Source organism: Montipora capricornis, chromosome 7, assembly GCF_036669925.1.
Source record: "Montipora capricornis isolate CH-2021 chromosome 7, ASM3666992v2, whole genome shotgun sequence".
NCBI lineage: Eukaryota > Metazoa > Cnidaria > Anthozoa > Scleractinia > Acroporidae > Montipora > Montipora capricornis.
In genome coordinates this window covers 40024239-40043939 of record NC_090889.1, presented here as the reverse complement: position 1 = coordinate 40043939, position 19701 = coordinate 40024239, and the positions used below count along the sequence as shown (strand labels likewise).

The window sequence follows — 19701 nt, the reverse complement described above, 5'->3', positions numbered from 1 at the left end:
GACGACACTAAAAACGGCTGTGTAGCAGACTAGAAAGGAAATGAAGTGAAAGGAAAGTAAAAAGTATACAAAGCGGGGTTTTACGTCAGTACCTGAAAAGCTGAATATTATACTAATTGGAAGTGTATATAATTATTTTATATTAAATTACTTAGACGGTATTAATAATCCCGGTTCGTGTTATGAATTATTGACAAATTTTAAGAATTGACCAGCTTTTGAGAATCTAAACTCATTGCAGGCAGCCCAGGCTCATTGTGAGAAACTAAAAGCATATTGGAAATATGGAGAGATACTGATTGATATTGCCACAAATAGTGGAAACAAAGGAACCAAGGACACCACTGAAATTGCGTGAAATCAGAGAATAGCGAGGCGATTCGGGGCTACCTTAAATTTTCGAAAATCTCGAAACACGAGAAAACGTTTCCGAAAGACTCGAAGCGCTTTTCAGTTAAAATTTCGGTAATTTCATCTGGCGAATGGGACAGCATTTTCCGGTTGGCCGCTCACTCCAGTTGTTCCGGAATTCCGGAATTTTTAGGACCACTTTACGAGATAACCCAAATTCTCGAAATTTGTTTCCGGGATATTTCTGTACCATCCGATTCCTTACCCGGTTTTTTCGAAGTATTTGGTCAAATGGAAAGACCTCTCCAACTCAGTTCCTAGAGTAGTCTGGGACACCAACATCGCCTTGACGTCACGTGAGAATTATCCCCAAGAAAGTGTTACCTGGCAGGTACAAAACACAGGTCACAGGTCCAGGTCGCAAGTCATTATTTTGCCAAGACAACGTATCCTAAGCAACCATTAAAGCTAACTTTAGGGCTAATTAGTCCTAAACAAAAGTTTTTGGGGCAAATGTTAACATTTGTAAACGGTTCGGGTTGTTTCTGCATTGGTAAAACAATGACCTTTGACCTGTGTTTTGTACCTGCTCAGCTTTACCGCCGTAATTTTTATTTGCTCAAAGGGCGACATAATCAATCCCTCCCTAGAACCGGGCACTTTATGGTCTCTGCAGTGGAAAATTATGCCAGTCACTCTGACAGTCAAGTAAAACAAAACGCTCGAACGGAAGATATACATACATAAAGAGGACTATGGAGGAAAAAAACTCTGCAGTTGTCGACGGAGGAAGTATTGCATGAAATCAAGGTTACTACACATTCACAGGTAAAAGAAAAACAACAACAAAAGATGCTTTATAACTCGTTTTATTTACTTTTTTAATTCTCACTAGAAACAAAGAATGACTCCTAGCAGTTAACAAAAACGCCATACCTAATTTTTAATAACACTTTTGTCGTGTTTTCGTAATAAGTATGTTTAAGGACGGTGCCTACTAATTCAAAGATATTTTTGCCCACGTTTATGATTATATAGGAAATGTAGATCTTAAGAAGTGTTATTGAAATCCAAAAAGAAAATTGGGGGTAACCACGCATTTTTCAAAGATAATTCATGAAATAACTTCTCAAACTGAAGCTTAATTATCTCCATAAAATGCATGGTCCCCCCCCCCCCCCCCCAATTTTCTTTTTGGATAGCAAGAGTACTTACTAAGATTTACTTTCTCCGGATAGTTTTAAACCGCGCAAAAATATCCCTGTATTAGTGAGCATCACCGATAGGAAACCCGGGTATCTCAAGAGTCGCAGAACGTATGCACAATAACAATGGTAGGCACCGTCCTTAATTAAAATAGTCAGTATACAATTTTCAATATCATACAATATTATTAATAAGTGGTGCACAACTGAGGATCCTATGCAACAACAGGTTTCAAAATGAACAGACGCACTTCACCTTCTTGGGTCGTTATTGACTTACCCAATTTTCCTCACACACTGCAGTCCCCTCCCCCCTTATCAATTTTTGTTAGCAGCACAAAAAAATGCTGAAAACTTGAACAGTTAACCTTGAAAAGGGTAGAGGTAGGGGGAGGGGGGGGGGAAGTGGGAAAGGTTGGAAGTTCTAGATCCAGTGGGTATTGAAAGCTAGAAAAGGTGTTTTTTTAACGGGAGTGTCTCACTAATTTTGCAACTTGTTGTAGTTCCCCATACATAATTATTATTGACTATTTTGCAATGTTACTACTTTTACGCGTGCTATCTTATGATTTCGACGAGCACTTAGTACATATCTATATGTTAGTTTTGAAACGCTTACTTTTCTATTTTTGTTTTTCTCACGAATTTCCTAGTGATTATAAATAGTATTTTAAAGGGTAAACGTGCTTCAATATTACAATTTCCTTAGGAATTTGCGGTTTCATGCTTATCGATAGTTTCTACATGTTCCGTGAGGGAATTTAGAAAACTGTAGAGTGCACGTTTTTAGACAACTCCTTAGTTTTATTCACTTAAGGCATTATTATAAAATTGCGCACTCTTAAGGTATATTCAGCTATTATTGTTCAGCGATCGTAGAATCTACTAGTTGCTATAATCTATCAATGGATATCCTATCAAGCTATCTTTTGGCGTGAGTCGTCGACCGAATTCGAATCCATCACCATTAGTGACCACCGCTACTACTGTTTTGCTACTTTCACTACTCATCGCTACAAATCTACTTCGTAAAATTATCGTCGATTCTACAAATTGTCGTTACTTTGTAACTCAAGGTAACTGAGATTTTGAACTTTGATTAAATCTGGTGTACATATCTCCTAGCAGTGGAGTCCGATTTCTGTATTACCTCACACCAAGTGAGCTACCCCTGGAATTATTGAAGATCACCGGAGTATTTCGCAAACTCTAGAATCTTAGCAATTACACACTTTATCGAAACGTGTTCTTAGCCATGAGGTTATGCCGGAGGCCTCGTTTATGACTGGCTGATGTGCCTGAATTGAAATCTTGAAATCGCAAGTTGAAGTCCCGCCTAGAATATTAGCTGGGGTACTCTCTTGCTGAACGGCACGCCTGTGTTTGTCACACACACAACAGAGATCAACAGATTGGTTTGCTCCCAACTGTAGATTCTTTGGTCACATTTAAAATTTTGCAGTTGTTCATGCAGTACTTAAATTGTGATCAGGAACCCATGATCGTGGGCGTCCGGTTGTAATTTCGATAGATTGACTGAAAATTCAATTTAAAACAATAAGCGAGATTTTGCGGCTCTGGGGAATAAAAAGAAGGATTTGTATGAGTTTCGTGATGCCTTTTGTCTAAAACTGAACTTTAATATATCGAAATTGGGCTATTGGGTTTGAAAGAAATGGCTAAGAACTATCAAACTAACATTCTGTCAAAAGATAAAACATGTGTGCTGTATTTTTCTGTGTAAAGCATCCAACATTCTTTTGACATAACTCAGAACGCCATTGCGTTCATTTTGATCAATTGCAAATGCATTTTGTATACAGTTCCTCTTTTGGAAGAGCAAAGAGAAGATATGGAAAAGTTACGAAATTGAACTGATTCTTCTTCTCAAATTGTCTTACTCTAGTAGTCGTGATTTCTTCGCTCTTTTACGCACATTTATATAAACAACACTACCCGCACATACCCAAGGACATAACCTTGGATTTTACTCGTTAACATCATTAATCGTAATATTAAAACCTATCACGAGAGTTGATACGTAGTGTGTGATACTTCATGCTTGTTTAAATTACTCCACCCGATGACGGGTTCAATTAAAGTGAACCATGCATGTGAACGGTGATTATTTGTTTAATTATAGTGTTCAGTGGAGGAATTAAGCAAAAACGTCAAAGCGATTGTTCATAAATAGAAATCAAGTTTAAGAATATTTCCATCTAAGACTTTGCGATAGGTCAAAATGACCAAAAAAACCCGATAAAATTATCATTATCGCACGTAAAAAGATCTCCACTTAAAAAAAGCCTTGACTTTCTTCACACACAAACGTGCAAAGTTAATATTTCAGGGGGGAGCAACCAAACCTAACCTGAACGCAGACTGACCACTTGAAAGAACTTATAAGTTGGTTATGATACCATTTCTCAGAAAAAATTGTTCAACGAAGAAAAAACTACAACGGTAACAACTTAAAATAAGCCAATTTACCTGATCTAGATTAAGAAATCCTTCAAATGAAATTATTTGTGTGAGTCCGCGTTTGGAATTAAAAGCCAAGTGTCGAGGGCACAAAAAGCAGCTTCAAATTATCAGTTGATTTTCATGACTGACGAAGATATAATTTAGTTCACCATGAAGTTTAGTTGTCCTATTTGATAAATCTTTGACATCTTCCACTCCAAAGCCTTTTTACATTTAATATTTTATCTTAGAACCACTTTAGACCTGACTTATACACGGCGCTGTAACCTTCTTCGTTTGCTACTGCTAGGTAAGTGTGACCTTTATACTCGACTGACTTGACATCTGTTGGTTTGTAGTGCTGTGGAAGCTCTTGATACTTCACCATGAACTCAGATTCCGAGTGCACATACAAAACCAACACCTCGTGTTCATATTTGGTCGCGCACAGGAACGTTTGACCACACATCGTAAACGTATGCAAGCCCCAAACACGATGTGTTTTTGAAAGAGTTTGATTCACATTAACAAAATTTTCACCGTTCCACATGTAAATCACAATTCCCTGAGACCCATTTGCTAATGCAAGGAATACAGTATCGTTGATTGTGAAGGACTTGAGATTCCAGACGCGAAGGCGGCCAAAGCTCTGACGGAATTTCGTGTCGACAAATTTCTTCCCCGACCATTTCATCACGTCTGAAGAATTGGAATTGTGCCGATTTGGAAAAACAATAAATGTTTCATTGTGTATTGTCAATACTGTACTTGCGAAAGCTAATCCTGTTCTTAGGTCCTGAAACTCCTCAAACTTATTGTCCTTCCACTTGTAGATGGATGGGTTTATACGGAAAGTACGTCCATCGAAAAAATTCGTGACTGCAAGGAACAGTTCCGAGTGAATTTTAAAGAAGTTAAAACTGGTTGCTCCGGATGTTAAAATGTTCTGCCAAAGCTCGAAACTGTGTCCATTCCACTGGAAAACGGAAGAATTTAGTTTTTTACTACCATCCCGACGATTGGCGATAGCAATGTAATGTTTATCAGCGATCATAAAGTATTCGATGTCGTATGCTCCATTGGTGTTTATGGTCTGGTGAAGCGTAAAATTTCCAGCCGACTCGTTTAGTTTGTAGATGCAAGAACCCACCTTGTAATTATAATTACCTTCGGTACCCTCACGATACTGAGCGAAGGCCATAAACAAACTTCCATCAATGGTGAACACTTCAACATCCTGGGCTGACGGTGTTGGCAGGTCTTGATATTTTTTGAAGTTATTCAATTTGCCGGTACAATCTTCAATTGATAAATAAAAGAAATGTTTCATTATTTTAAACGTCTGCACAATATTAAATATACAGTGATATTTCCCATGTTCAATTTGCGCGAAGAAAACTTTTTTTTTCAAAAATGGTTACTTTTCACTATAGGTACGATTTCGAAAGTGCTTCCCTCGTTTCAGGAAGATACTCGGGCTTTATTTTTTCGTGTTACTCATTAATTTGTAAATGGCATCAGTGCAGGTCTTAATAATTTCTTAAATCGGAATCAATTTGCAGTTGTAAAAACCTTGATGAATAAAAGAATATGGCTGTGTCGCTAGGGCATTACCCATACAATATTAAATAGCTAGGATAACATGAAAACGTTTTTTTCCACAAGCCAAGTTTGCTCTTAGAAATAAACTTTTTTTTAAAGTTTTTATTTTTAGCTTTAGCACGATTTCGAAAGTGTTTCATTCGTTTCGGGAAGAACCCCAGATGTGATTTTTTTCGTTTCATTTACTGACCAGTAAATGGCGTCAGTGTCACGTACGCGGATGAACATTGTTAGCTTGCTTTACAATGTATACGTTTTTCGCGTTAAAGCAGTCCTGACGTGAAAGATTAGGATTTGCCGTTGACATATATTTTGCGTTAAAGTGCTACAATGGCCAAAAAATCAATTCTTTTTTTTTCTTTGGATTTCAAAATTATGTTAACTTACCACTAATTGACCCAAGTTTAAGCCTGGATTTCAAAAAGACACCTGTTTATTTTAACTGGAATTTTCTTACTTAATGGTCCACCATTACTAACTTTAAAATCTCGAGAGAGCTGGATCGAGGAGAAAATGACGGATTTCAGATTTCAGAACTATGTTAGCTAAACACTAACCAACCAAAGTTCTAAGCCTTTATTTCAAAAAGACCCCTGGTTTTTTTTAACTAAAAAATTTCTTATTCAATGGTCAGCTATTACTAACTTAAGTTCTTGAGAGAGCTGGATTGAGGAGAAAATGACGTCAAAGGCTCACCAGTTTAAGAATGCAATGCGTGTGTACTGACGCCGCAAAATTAATATGCAGGACTGGAGTTTTTGGTTTTCAGACTTTTGAACTCGTGTTTTGCATACACAAGAAGCTGCATTTACACGTTAAAATTTTAATTTAAATTTAAAAAACGATCTCTGGCTAAAATGATTAAAAACTACGAGCTTAACGACAACATTAAAAATACCAAGTGTGAACTGTCTTCTCTGATCAACGAGGACACCTTTTCGACTTTAATGTCGTTCCTGAAAAGCAGAGCAACATCTTTTCACAATAACATCAATGCCAGACATGCCAAAAAACTCGCTAATTTGAACACCAGGGGTTCTCAAAAAGCTGACATCGACAAGAACAACTGGGTTGTGAACCTCTCCACGAAACCACTTTTACCAGAGGAACGATCTCTCTTGGAGAAAGGCCCCAAATTTGCCCCAACGCCAACTATCATACCACATAAGGACATCGTTGCTGAAATTGAAGCTGCCATCCGCCACCTGCCTGATGATTCCAAAGATGCGGTCAGAACAAGTTCTGCTGCCGTTCTTCACAGGGCACGACTACCGGCACACAATAATGTTTCCAAAGAAGAAAGAAAAGCCTTAAACAATCTCAAGAAAGACCAGTCCAGAGTCGTAATGAAGGCCGACAAGGGGAATTGTTTTGTTGTCATGGATAGATCTGACTATGACAACAAGATGGAAACCTTACTCAACGACAGATCCACCTATGAAGTAATTTCCACATCTCCTTTCCGCCGAATCGAACTTGAATTGAACGCTATGCTCCTCTCTTTAAAGAGACAGCAAAAAATAGATGAACCAACATACCGCAAACTTCACTCAACTGACGGCACACCACCAGCGATTCGCGGTTCTGTTAAGAACCATAAAGAAGGGAATCCCCTGAGGCCCATCGTCACCTGTATTGGCTCAGCACTATACAACACATCCAAATTTCTAACGGATATCCTTTCTCCGCTTCAGAATCGCAACGGATACTCTGTTGCCAACTCCTTGCAGTTTTCCAAAGAATTATCCGATATCGAGATTGATGATAATGAAATTTTGGTCTCTTTTGATATTGTATCACTCTTCACCGCAATCCCTGTAGATAAAGCTTGTGTGTACATAAAAAAGAAACTTGAACAAGATGCCACCCTTCCTTCAAGGACAAATTTGGACATCGATGACATCACTAAACTTCTTCAATTCACCTTGTCCAACAACTATTTTATGTTCAACGACAGAATTTATAAACAAGTCCATGGCTGTGTGATGGGCAGTCCTGTCAGCCCCGTTGTGGCTAATCTTTGCATGGAGGAGATCGAAGAGTCCGCAATAAGTATGTCATTCGTTCGCCCCAAAATTTGGAAAAGGTACGTGGACGATAGTTTTTGCATCATTGGGAAGAACGACGTCTCAGCCTTCCATGACACATTAAATTTAATTGACCCTAACATCTCGTTTACCATTGAGACCGAATGTAACGGAAGCATCTCCTTTCTCGACACTCTGGTCTCCCGAAGAAATGGAGTCATCGTTGTTAATGTTTACAGAAAGCCCACCCATACAGACAGATACTTAGATTTTAATTCCCATCACAACAGGCAACACAAGGTCAGCACAGCATCAAGTCTCCTGCACAGGGCTCTAAATCTACCCAATTCTTCTGAAGGAAAAAAACGGGAACTTAATTACGTCCAGGCAGCTCTGGAGTCCAACGGTTATCCATCTAGCTTTATCAAAAGCATACACGCTAGAAAGACTCGAGCTTCTACAACAAATGTATCCCCGGAGGAACTCGTTGGAATGTTTTTCAAGATGGTTGAACCAACCGAGTCACGCAAGTCTTTCGCTTCTCTCCCTTACATCAAAGGAGTAACTGAGCCTTTGACACGCATCCTCAAAAAACACGATGTCACGGTTGTAAACAAACCATTCACCAACCACTCTACAACAACAGTTCCCAGTACCGAAATTCCGACCTTCGATGGAATCGCAGACCGACGTCGTTATAAAATTCCCTGTACAAATTGTTGGTGGTGTTATATTGGGGAAACCGGCAGAGCTTTTAATACGCGAAAAAAAGAACATTTAAGAAACACCAAAACTGCGGCCAAAGGCTCTATAATTGCTAATCACGCTTGGTCCAACAACCACGCCATTGATTTCGAAAATGCGTCAGTTATTGACAAAGGCACTTTTAGAACGAGAAAAACATTAGAAGCGTGGCATAACACAGTGACACCTAACGCAGATAACAATTCGTGCCCTTTACCTGGACAATACAACATTATTTTTGACAAATATTCATAAATTTTCTACATTCTCATGTACGTTTTTATTTAAATTTTCTCATCGATTTCTTATCATTCATTTTACCCGTCGAAGACTGCAGTTCGGGCAGTCGAAAGCTCGTAGTTTTTAATCATTTTAGCCAGAGATCGTTTTTTAAATTTTAACTATGTTTCATCCTGGCTGCGGCCCTTCAACATTTTCACATAAAATTTTAATGTTGTGAGTAAATGACGTCACTTTTCCCTAGATCCAACCCTCTCAGGTCCAATCAGTCAGTTTTGAACGTGAGTAATATGGCGGACCTTGAAATCCAAAACTTTCACTCAAAGTAAACAGCCTTTGGACAAAATTTTTAAAATTTTCCAAACACACTTTTAAAATTTGAAAAAAAGGGAAGTGATTTTTTGAACATAGTAGCACTTTAACTCCTTGTGATTTTGCTCTAAACAGGCCGCACAAGTTGCATTAAGTTTCCCGAATTCTCATTTTCCTAATGTTTGATTCCTAGTGATTCCTGAGTAGTTCAAGTCCTTTTACGGTGGGCGCTAACAGCTAGTTTTGCACTTTATATCGAAATTACGATTTTGTCTGTTTGCCCCCACAGAGGACTGCAACTACCAGGGACTCAGTAGGAACTTACCATTAGCAAAATGCGCCGTTGGCAGTTGATTGTCCAGCGGCCGAGCTTATGAGAGGAATGGGTCTATTTAACAAATAGATTCCTTTTTGCCAATGAGAATTTAGAATAGAGAAGAAAAGAGTGGAGTCTATTCTATTCTGAATTCTCATCGGTGTTTTTTCTGCGCGCGCACTAGCCACTGACGTTCCCGTTCTGTTGCTAAATCAGCCTAATAGATCACAGACGACGGCAAAATGTGGTAAGGACAAAAAAGTGCAGCCGAGTGTCACTGATGTTCTTACCACATTTTGACGCCATCTGCGATCTATCACTAAACATACGCACGGCAAAAAAATATATTTTTTACCACAATTGCTTGTAATCTCGCAATCGGATTGGCTAATTGGCCGTTGTCGATAAGAGTCTAGACAACGCTGCTCGCGTCATGCTCGCGTCAATTTGTCACGCAATGTAATAGCCAATCAGGAACCCTCATTTTGGGAAATAAACCAATCGTATTGCGAGAAAGTTATAGACAACGCTTGCTCTTTCTTTGTGTCATGAGTTTGCTCTCCCTCAGAAAGAAACACTTTCTTTGGCATTGAATATTGCGGTAAAAAACAAATCGAAAGTGGTTCGGCGTTGGCTGCGCCTCGTGAGTCCACAACATTTTGACCACCGTGATGACGAATATCATTGTCGATAAGAGTACAGAGAACGCTGAACCCCTTTCGATTTGTTAATTATTACATTTATAAAATAAAGAATTAAAAGTTTTCATGATGACGTCAGCTTTGCGTTCGGCCTCTAGGAGATCATAAGGTGAGAAATCAATGCGTGTATTATTGGGCTTACTAAATAAACCTTGATTGACCTAAGAAACTGGTTTGCATTCCTTTTTTGAAGAACATTTATTTAGCAAGTTGTGACCTCATCTCATGGATACACCCATACCTCACACTAGCTTGTAGGAGGAGTTAACAAAGCTTAAATCAGACGCGGCGACAAGAGTGGTCTACGACAAGCCCATGTTGTATCGGTCTCCGGAAAACTCGTCACAGTACACGATACTTTAATTTGAATGCTTTGAATTGTCCTACTACAGTGCACCCCTTTTGTTTCTGACAAAAAATAATGGCTCAGCTCTAAACGAACTAGTGATATTTCCAATACGAATAAAAGGAACACCACTGCTATTGTACCTGAACATGACCGTCCATCTCCAGTAAAGCCTGGCTTGCATGTGCAGTTGAAGTTTCCAGCCGTATTTACACAAGTTGCATTTTCATTGCAATCATGGTTCCCGGTGCTGCATTCATCGACATCTGAATACCAAGAAAGGATACAGGTACTCAATTAACGATTTTTAAAGCCTTTTGATAAAAATCATCCAGCAGTTGATCTTGGTTCACCATCATAACTGAACAGGCATGACTGTTTGAACAAGGCCTTGACTTACGAATGTGGCCAACCACAAAAAAAATTATCATCACATCTTATATGAGAGTTTATGCTTCTGACGAATAGTACGTTAAAAAATTCGCGGCTCAAAATGAACTAGTGATATTTCCTGGCAATACAAATAAAGGTAACACTTAGCTATTGTACCTGAACATGACCGTCCATCTCCAGTAAAGCCTGGCTTGCATGTGCAGTTGAAGTTTCCAGCTGTATTTGTACAAGCTGCATTTTCATTGCAATCATGGATACCGGTGCTGCATTCATCGACATCTGAATACCAAGAAAGGATACAGGTACTCAATTAACGATTTTTAAAGCCTTTTGATAAAAATCATCCAGCAGTTGATCTTCGTTCACCATCATCACTGAACAAGCATGACTGTTTGAACAAGGCCTTGACTTAGGAATGTGGCCAACCACAAAAAAAACTATCATCACATCTTATATGAGAGTTTATGCTTCTGACGAATAGTACGTTAAAACATTCGCAGCTCAAAATGAACTAGTGATATTTCTTGGCAATACGAATAAAGGACAAACTTAATTAGCTATTGTACCTGAACATGACCGTCCATCTCCAGTAAAGCCTGGCTTGCATGTGCAGTTGAAGTTTCCAGCTGTATTTGTACAAGCTGCATTTTCATTGCAATCATGGATCCCGGTGCTGCATTCATCGACATCTGAATACCAAGAAAGGATACAGGTACTCAATTAACGATTTTTAAAGCCTTTTGATAAAAATCATCCAGCAGTTGATCTTGGTTCACCATCATAACTGAACAGGCATGACTGTTTGAACAAGGCCTTGACTTACGAATGTGGCCAACCACAAAAAAAACTATCATCACATCTTCTATGAGAGTTTATGCTTCTGACGAATAGTACGTTAAAAAATTCGCGGCTCAAAATGAACTAGTGATATTTCCTGGCAATACAAATAAAGGTAACACTTAGCTATTGTACCTGAACATGACCGTCCATCTCCAGTAAAGCCTGGCTTGCATGTGCAGTTGAAGTTTCCAGCTGTATTTGTACAAGCTGCATTTTCATTGCAATCATGGATACCGGTGCTGCATTCATCGACATCTGAATACCAAGAAAGGATACAGATACTCAATTAACGATTTTTAAAGCCTTTTGATAAAAATCATCTAGCAGTTGATCTTGGTTCACCATCATAACTGAACAAGCATGACTGTTTGAACAAGGCCTTGACTTACGAATGTGGCCAACCACAAAAAAAACTATCATCACATCTTATATCAGAGTTTATGATTCTGATGAATAGTACGTTAAAAAATTCGCGGCTCAAAATGAACTAGTGATATTTCCTGGCAATACAAATAAAGGTAACACTTAGCTATTGTACCTGAACATGACCGTCCATCTCCAGTAAAGCCTGGCTTGCATGTGCAGTTGAAGTTTCCAGCTGTATTTGTACAAGCTGCATTTTCATTGCAATCATGTATACCGGTGCTGCATTCATCGACATCTGAATACCAAGAAAGGATACAGGTACTCAATTAACGATTTTTAAAGCCTTTTGATAAAAATCATCCAGCAGTTGATCTTCGTTCACCATCATCACTGAACAAGCATGACTGTTTGAACAAGGCCTTGACTTACGAATGTGGCCAACCACAAAAAAAACTATTATCACATCTTATATGAGAGTTTATGCTTCTGACGAATAGTACGTTAAAACATTCGCAGCTTAAAATGAACTAGTGATATTTCTTGGCAATACAAATAAAGGACACACTTAATTAACTATTGTACCTGAACATGACCGTCCATCTCCAGTAAAGCCTGGCTTGCATGTGCAATTGAAGTGTCCAGCTGTATTTGTACAAGTTGCATTTTCATTGCAATCATGGATCCCGGTGCTGCATTCATCGACATCTGAATACCAAGAAAGGATACAGGTACTCAATTAACGATGTTTAAAGCCTTGTGATAAAAATCATCCAGCAGTTGATTTTCGTTCACCATCATCACTGAACAAGCATGACTGTTTGAACAAGGCCTTGACTTACGAATGTGGCCAACCACAAAAAGAACTATCATCACATCTTATATGAGAGTTTATGCTTCTGACGAATAGTACGTTAAAAAATTCGCGGCTCAAAATGAACTAGTGATATTTCCTGGCAATACGAATAAAGGTAACACTTAGCTATTGTACCTGAACATGACCGTCCATCTCCAGTAAAGCCTGGCTTGCATGTGCAGTTAAAGTTTCCAGCTGTATTTGTACAAGCTGCATTTTCATTGCAATCATGGATCCCGGTGCTGCATTCATCGACATCTGAATACCAAGAAAGGATACAGGTACTCAATTAACGATGTTTAAAGCCTTGTGATAAATATCATCCAGCAGTTGATTTTCGTTCACCATCATCACTGAACAAGCATGACTGTTTGAACAAGGCCTTGACTTACGCATGTGGCCAACCACAAAAAAAAACTATCATCACATCTTATACGAGAGTTTATGCTTCTGACGAATAGTACGTTAAAAAATTCGCGGCTCAAAATGAACTAGTCATATTTCCTGGCAATACAAATAAAGGTAACACTTAGCTATTGTACCTAAACATGACCGTCCATCTCCAGTAAAGCCTGGCTTGCATGTGCAGTTGAAGTTTCCAGCTGTATTTGTACAAGCTGCATTTTCATTGCAATCATGGATCCCGGTGCTGCATTCATCGACATCTGAATACCAAGAAAGGATACAGGTACTCAATTAACGATTTTAAAAGCCTTTTGATAAAAATCATCCAGCAGTTGATCTTCGTTCACCATCATCACTAAACAAGCATGACTGTTTAAACAAGGCCTTGACTTACGAATGTGGCCAACCACAAAAAAAACTATCATCACATCTTATATGAGAGTTTATGCTTGTGACAAATAGGACGTTAAAAAATTCGCGGCTCAAAATGAACTAGTCATATATCCTGGCAATACAAATAAAGGTAACACTTAGCTATTGTACCTGAACATGACCGTCCATCTCCAGTAAAGCCTGGCTTGCATGTGCAGTTAAAGTTTCCAGCTGTATTTGTACAAGCTGCATTTTCATTGCAATCATGGATACCGGTGCTGCATTCATCGACATCTGAATACCAAGAAAGGATACAGGTACTCAATTAACGATGTGCAAAGCCTTTTGACAAAAATCATCCAGCAGTTGATCTTCGTTCACTATCATCACTGAACAAGCATGACTGTTTGAACAAGGCCTTGACTTAGGAATGTGGCCAACCACAAAAAAAACTATCATCTCATCTTATATGAGATTTGATGCTTGTGACGAATAGTAAGTTAAAAAATTCGCGGCTCAAAATAAAGTAGTGATCTTTCCTGGCAATACAAATAAAGGTAACACTTAATTAGCTATTGTACCTAAACATGACCGTCCATCTCCAGTAAAGCCTGGCTTGCATGTGCAGTTAAAGTGTCCAGCTGTATTTGTACAAGTTGCATTTTCATTGCAATCATGGATCCCGGTCCTGCATTCATCGACATCTGAATACCAAGAAAGGATACACGTACTCAATTAACGATGTTTAAAGCCTTTTGATAAAAATCATCCAGCAGTTAATCTTCGTTTACCATCATCACTGAACTAGCATGACTGTTTGAACAAGGCCTTGACTTACGAATGTGGCCAACCACAAAAAAACTATCATCACATCTTATATGAGAGTTTATGCTTCTGGCGAATAGTACGTTAAAACATTCGCAGCTCAAAATGAACTAGTGATATTTCCTGGCAATACGAATAAAGGACACACTTAATTAGCTATTGTACCTAAACATGATCGTCCATCTCCAGTAAAGCCTGGCTTGCATGTGCAATTAAAGTGTCCAGCTGTATTTGTACAACTTGCATTTTCATTGCAATCATGGATCCCGGTGCTGCATTCATCGACATCTGAATACCAAGAAAGGATACAGGTACTCAATTAACGATGTGCAAAGCCTTTTGACAAAAATCATCCAGCAGTTGATCTTCGTTCACTATCATCACTGAACAAGCATGACTGTTTGAAAAAGGCCTTCACTTACGAATGTGGCCAACCACAAAAAAAACTATCATCTCATCTTATATGAGATTTGATGCTTGTGACGAATAGTAAGTTAAAAAATTCGCGGCTCAAAATAAAGTAGTGATCTTTCCTGGCAATACAAATAAAGGTAACACTTAATTAGCTATTGTACCTAAACATGACCGTCCATCTCCAGTAAAGCCTGGCTTGCATGTGCAGTTAAAGTGTCCAGCTGTATTTGTACAAGTTGCATTTTCATTGCAATCATGGATCCCGGTGCTGCATTCATCGACATCTGAATACCAAGAAAGGATACAGGTACTCAATTAACGATTTTAAAAGCCTTTTGATAAAAATCATCCAGCAGTTGATCTTCGTTCACTATCATCACTGAACAAGCATGACTGTTTGAAAAAGGCCTTGACTTACGAATGTGGCCAACCACAAAAAAAACTATCATCTCATCTTATATGAGATTTGATGCTTCTGACGAATAGTACGTTAAAAAATTCGCGGCTCAAAATAAAGTAGTGATCTTTCCTGGCAATACAAATAAAGGTAACACTTAGCTATTGTACCTAAACATGACCGTCCATCTCCAGTAAAGCCTGGCTTGCATGTGCAGTTAAAGTTTCCAGCTGTATTTGTACAAGCTGCATTTTCATTGCAATCATGGATCCTGGTGCTGCATTCATCGACATCTGAATACCAAAAAAGGATACAGGTACTCAATTAACGATTTTTAAAGCCTTTTCATAAAAATCATCCAGCAGTTGATCTTCGTTCACCATCATCACTGAACAAGCATGACTGTTTAAACAAGGCCTTGACTTAAGAATGTGGCCAACCACAAAAAAAACTATCATCACATCTTATATGAGAGTTTATGCTTCTGACGAATAGTACGTTAAAAAATTCGCGGCTCAAAATGAACTAGTGATATTTCCTGGCAATACAAATAAAGGTAACACTTAGCTATTGTACCTGAACATGACCGTCCATCTCCAGTAAAGCCTGGCTTGCATGTGCAGTTGAAGTTTCCAGCTGTATTTGTACAAGTTGCACTTTCATTGCAATCATGGATCCCGGTGCTGCATTCATCGACATCTGAATACCAAGAAAGGATACAGGTACTCAATTAACGATTTTTAAAGCCTTTTTATAAAAATCATCCAGCAGTTGATCTTTGTTCACGATCATCACTGAACAAGCATGACTGTTTGAACAAGGCCTTGACTTAGGAATGTGGCCAACCACAAAAAAAACTATCATCACATCTTATATGAGAGTTTATGCTTCTGACGAATAGTACGTTAAAACATTCGCAGCTCAAAATGACTAGTGATATTTCCTGGCAATACGAATAAAGGACACACTTAATTAGCTATTGTACCTGAACATGACCGTCCATCTCCAGTAAAGCCTGGCTTGCATGTGCAGTTGAAGTGTCCAGCTGTATTTGTACAAGTTGCATTTTCATTGCAATCATGGATCCCGGTGCTGCATTCATCGACATCTGAATACCAAGAAAGGATACAGGTACTCAATTAACGATTTTTAAAGCCTTTTGATAAAAATCATCCAGCAGTTGATCTTCGTTCACCATCATCACTGAACAAGCATGACTGTTTGAACAAGGCCTTGACTTACGAATGTGGCCAACCACAAAAAAAACTATCATCACATCTTATATGAGAGTTTATGCTTGTGACGAATAGTACGTTAAAACATTCGCAGCTCAAAATGAACTAGTGATATTTCCTGGCAATACGAATAAAGGACACACTTAATTAGCTATTGTACCTAAACATGACCGTCCATCTCCAGTAAAGCCTGGCTTGCATGTGCAGTTAAAGTGTCCAGCTGTATTTGTACAAGTTGCATTTTCATTGCAATCATGGATCCCGGTGCTGCATTCATCGACATCTGAATACCAAGAAAGGATACAGGTACTCAATTAACGATTTTTAAAGCCTTTTGATAAAAATCATCCAGCAGTTGATCTTTGTTTACCATCATCACTGAACAAGCATGACTGTTTGAACAAGGCCTTGACTTAGGAATGTGGCCAACCACAAAAAAACTATCATCACATCTTATATGAGAGTTTATGCTTCTGACGAATAGTACGTTAAAACATTCGCAGCTCAAAATGAACTAGTGATATTTCCTGGCAATACGAATAAAGGACACACTTAATTAGCTATTGTACCTGAACATGACCGTCCATCTCCAGTAAAGCCTGGCTTACATGTGCAGTTGAAGTGTCCAGCTGTATTTGTACAAGTTGCATTTTCATTGCAATCATGGATCCCGGTGCTGCATTCATCGACATCTGAATACCAAGAAAGGATACAGGTACTCAATTAACGATGTGCAAAGCCTTGTGATAAAAATCATCCAGCAGTTGATCTTCGTTCACTATCATCACTGAACAAGCATGACTGTTTGAACAAGGCCTTGACTTACGAATGTGGCCAACCACAAAAAAAACTATTATCACATCTTATATGAGAGTTTATGCTTGTGACGATTAGTACGTTAAAACATTCGCAGCTCAAAATGAACTAGTGATATTTCCTGGCAATACGAATAAAGGACACACTTAATTAGCTATTGTACCTAAACATGACCGTCCATCTCCAGTAAAGCCTGGCTTGCATGTACAGTTGAAGTGTCCAGCTGTATTTGTACAAGTTGCATTTTCATTGCAATCATGGCTCCCGGTGTTGCATTCATCGATATCTTAATGAGAAAAGGATACAGGTACTCAACGTTTCAAACTGAGTTTGATAAAAATCATCCAGCAATTCACTTTGATCTTTGTTCACCATCATCAACTATGATGACTGTTTGAAAGGCGCCTCAATGACTTTGAATTTGAATGTGGCTATAAAAGCGAAAGAAATACCATCCTATTTTATATCGGACTGTTACTTCTGACCAACCTTTGGCCAAAAAAGCGAAGGTCGAAATGAACTCAGGCTATTGAATTTCCAATACGGCTAAAAGCGAGGAACACAACTGCTTTTGCACTTGAACATGAAAGTCCATTTTTAAAGTCACTTCTGCTTTCGCAGAACCTTCTCTTTCCTTCTTCAACTTAATAGCTGCCACACTTAAACGTTGTACGTTCCTAGGAAAGCAGCAAAAAAAGGTGATGACATTAGCCTGTCCTTACCGTTTTCGCACTTTTCTCCTGTAAATCCCGGTGGACACTCACAGGCATAGTTCTTCTCAGTGTATCCCAAAAGACACTTTCCATTCTTGGGGCATGGATTGTAACAGCAAGGATTCTGATGAGGTAAGATAATCATAATATATCGAATTCAGTTCAGAGCACGAAGTTCCTTGGCTCAAATGTATGAGTCGCGAGATTTTTCTCTTACTTTTTGGTTTGCCTTCCCTGTTAACATATACTCAATCGTTTCCCAACATTGTAGTAGATTAAGATATCGAAAAATCGTTTTATAGGATTAGCCATGTCATTTCTACGTTTTGCTGCACTATTGGTGAGTGTAATTAGTTTCACATCCTATAAACGAATCACTTTTAATGCGGGAAGTAAAAGCTGAGATAAAACTGAGATTTAGCCTGACAACAAAAGCAAAACAATACCCACACCACTTCAGTTATGCTGAGAAGGGGTGAAATCTGGCCCAATCGTTTCAATTTAACATGAGATACCTTTGCGCCTCTGTATGTCCAACCCTGTCTTGGCTTGAGATCTTTCGGGTGCTGACAGTGGTCTGAATCACTCAGTTCACAGATGACGCTGCTTGGAGATTTTCCGCTACCAATGTTGACAGACACACACTTGTTTTCCAAGAGACACCAATGTTCACATCCGTATTTTCCCACAGTGAAATTCATAAACACGTGTCCTTGAAAGTATTGGCCCGTTTGTAGAGGAAGAAGGTGGATAGTTCGAGGGGAACAATCTGTGCAGAATGACACAGGTCACTACTGACGCTTATATCTAGTGCAAATGTTGCAATTTTACACAAACAAATTAGGAAATTTGAAGACATCGCTAACAGCCGAAGGTCACAAAATACTGGCGGGAAATAAGTAAAGTAAAGTAAAGTAAGTAAGTAAAACTTTTTTTATACATGCTTGCCCCGTCAACTTAATAATTATCCCTAAAAGCTGATTTCCATAAGGGGCGTGTGGTTACAATAAAATGAGCAAATCGAATAACATAACTATTTACAATTATTTACAGTTTGTTTTTTGTTTTTTTGTACTTACTATAAATTACCAGCTAATAATTCTATTCACTAAAAATATTTCTACTTTCTCCATAGTAGGAGAGCAGCAAAAATCAGCTAAAGGTGCGTGCATTACTTTTATTATTAAAGATCGAAAGGCTGTCAGATTCACCGTCGAAGTGTAGCAGGAAGCGAGTTCCTCAATTTTGCTTCACTCTAGCAAAAACGTTTTTTTTTTCGATATTCATTTTTGGGTAGCGGTATCTGCAGTGAGGTGAAGGATCTCCTAAGTTTATGATGTGATATATCATTTTTACTTATGAAAAGATCAGTAAGGCAGTAAGGAGCCAACCCATTGACTATTTTATACATTTGCTTTGCCTTAGGCTTAGCCCGTTGAGTTTCTAGATTTTCCTAGCCTAAGAGACCTAAAGCCTCGGTGGCGGGAGTATCATTGAATAGATTCATTAATCAGTCGAGCTGATCTATTCGGAAGTTTCTGGAGCCCGTTAGCTAGCCCCTTCCCTAAGTTATCCCATACTTCACTACAGTAAATTATGGTGTGTCTGGATTAAAGCAGAGTGCCTCCCTCGACAAACTCCTGAATTTGCCTGAAACCTCCTACTCCCGAACTAACTCTTTTGGCAACATTCTGAATGTGCCTTGTCCCAAGATAGTTGCTGGTCGATTTCTTTGCCAAGAACCCTACTATGGTAAACCTGTTTC

At 38.7% G+C, this 19701-nt stretch overlaps 2 protein-coding genes across 2 annotated transcripts; both read right to left on the bottom strand.

The window, feature by feature from the left end:
• Nucleotides 1–3977: 3977 nt before the first annotated feature.
• On the bottom strand, nucleotides 3978–10476 carry LOC138057957 (thrombospondin-type laminin G domain and EAR repeat-containing protein-like). Its single transcript, XM_068903862.1, has 2 exons — nucleotides 10451–10476; nucleotides 3978–5318 (listed from the first exon to the last, which is right to left on the bottom strand). Exon 2 carries the CDS (start codon nucleotides 5218–5220, stop codon nucleotides 4267–4269), a length of 954 nt encoding a protein of 317 aa, XP_068759963.1. The 5' UTR covers nucleotides 5221–5318; nucleotides 10451–10476; the 3' UTR covers nucleotides 3978–4266.
• A 1541-nt stretch (nucleotides 10477–12017) lies between these two features.
• LOC138055944 (fibulin-2-like) lies at nucleotides 12018–18637 on the bottom strand. The gene is made up of 9 exons (XM_068901804.1): nucleotides 18452–18637; nucleotides 17946–18060; nucleotides 17387–17509; nucleotides 16568–16690; nucleotides 14937–15059; nucleotides 14527–14649; nucleotides 14118–14240; nucleotides 12489–12611; nucleotides 12018–12040 (listed from the first exon to the last, which is right to left on the bottom strand). Exons 1-9 carry the CDS (start codon nucleotides 18635–18637, stop codon nucleotides 12018–12020), a joined length of 1062 nt encoding a protein of 353 aa, XP_068757905.1.
• Nucleotides 18638–19701: the final 1064 nt, after the last annotated feature.

Coding starts and splice junctions, on each gene's coding strand:
- LOC138057957 (XM_068903862.1), bottom strand. CDS start 5,220: ATGGCCTTCGCTCAGTATCGTGAGGGTACCGAAGGTAATTATAATTAC.
- LOC138055944 (XM_068901804.1), bottom strand. CDS start 18,637: ATGAATTTCACTGTGGGAAAATACGGATGTGAACATTGGTGTCTCTTG. Junction 14,650..14,936: donor AGATGGACGGTCATGTTTAG/GTACAATAGCTA, acceptor CTTGGTATTCAG/ATGTCGATGAATGCAGCACC. Junction 14,241..14,526: donor AGATGGACGATCATGTTTAG/GTACAATAGCTA, acceptor CTTGGTATTCAG/ATGTCGATGAATGCAGGACC.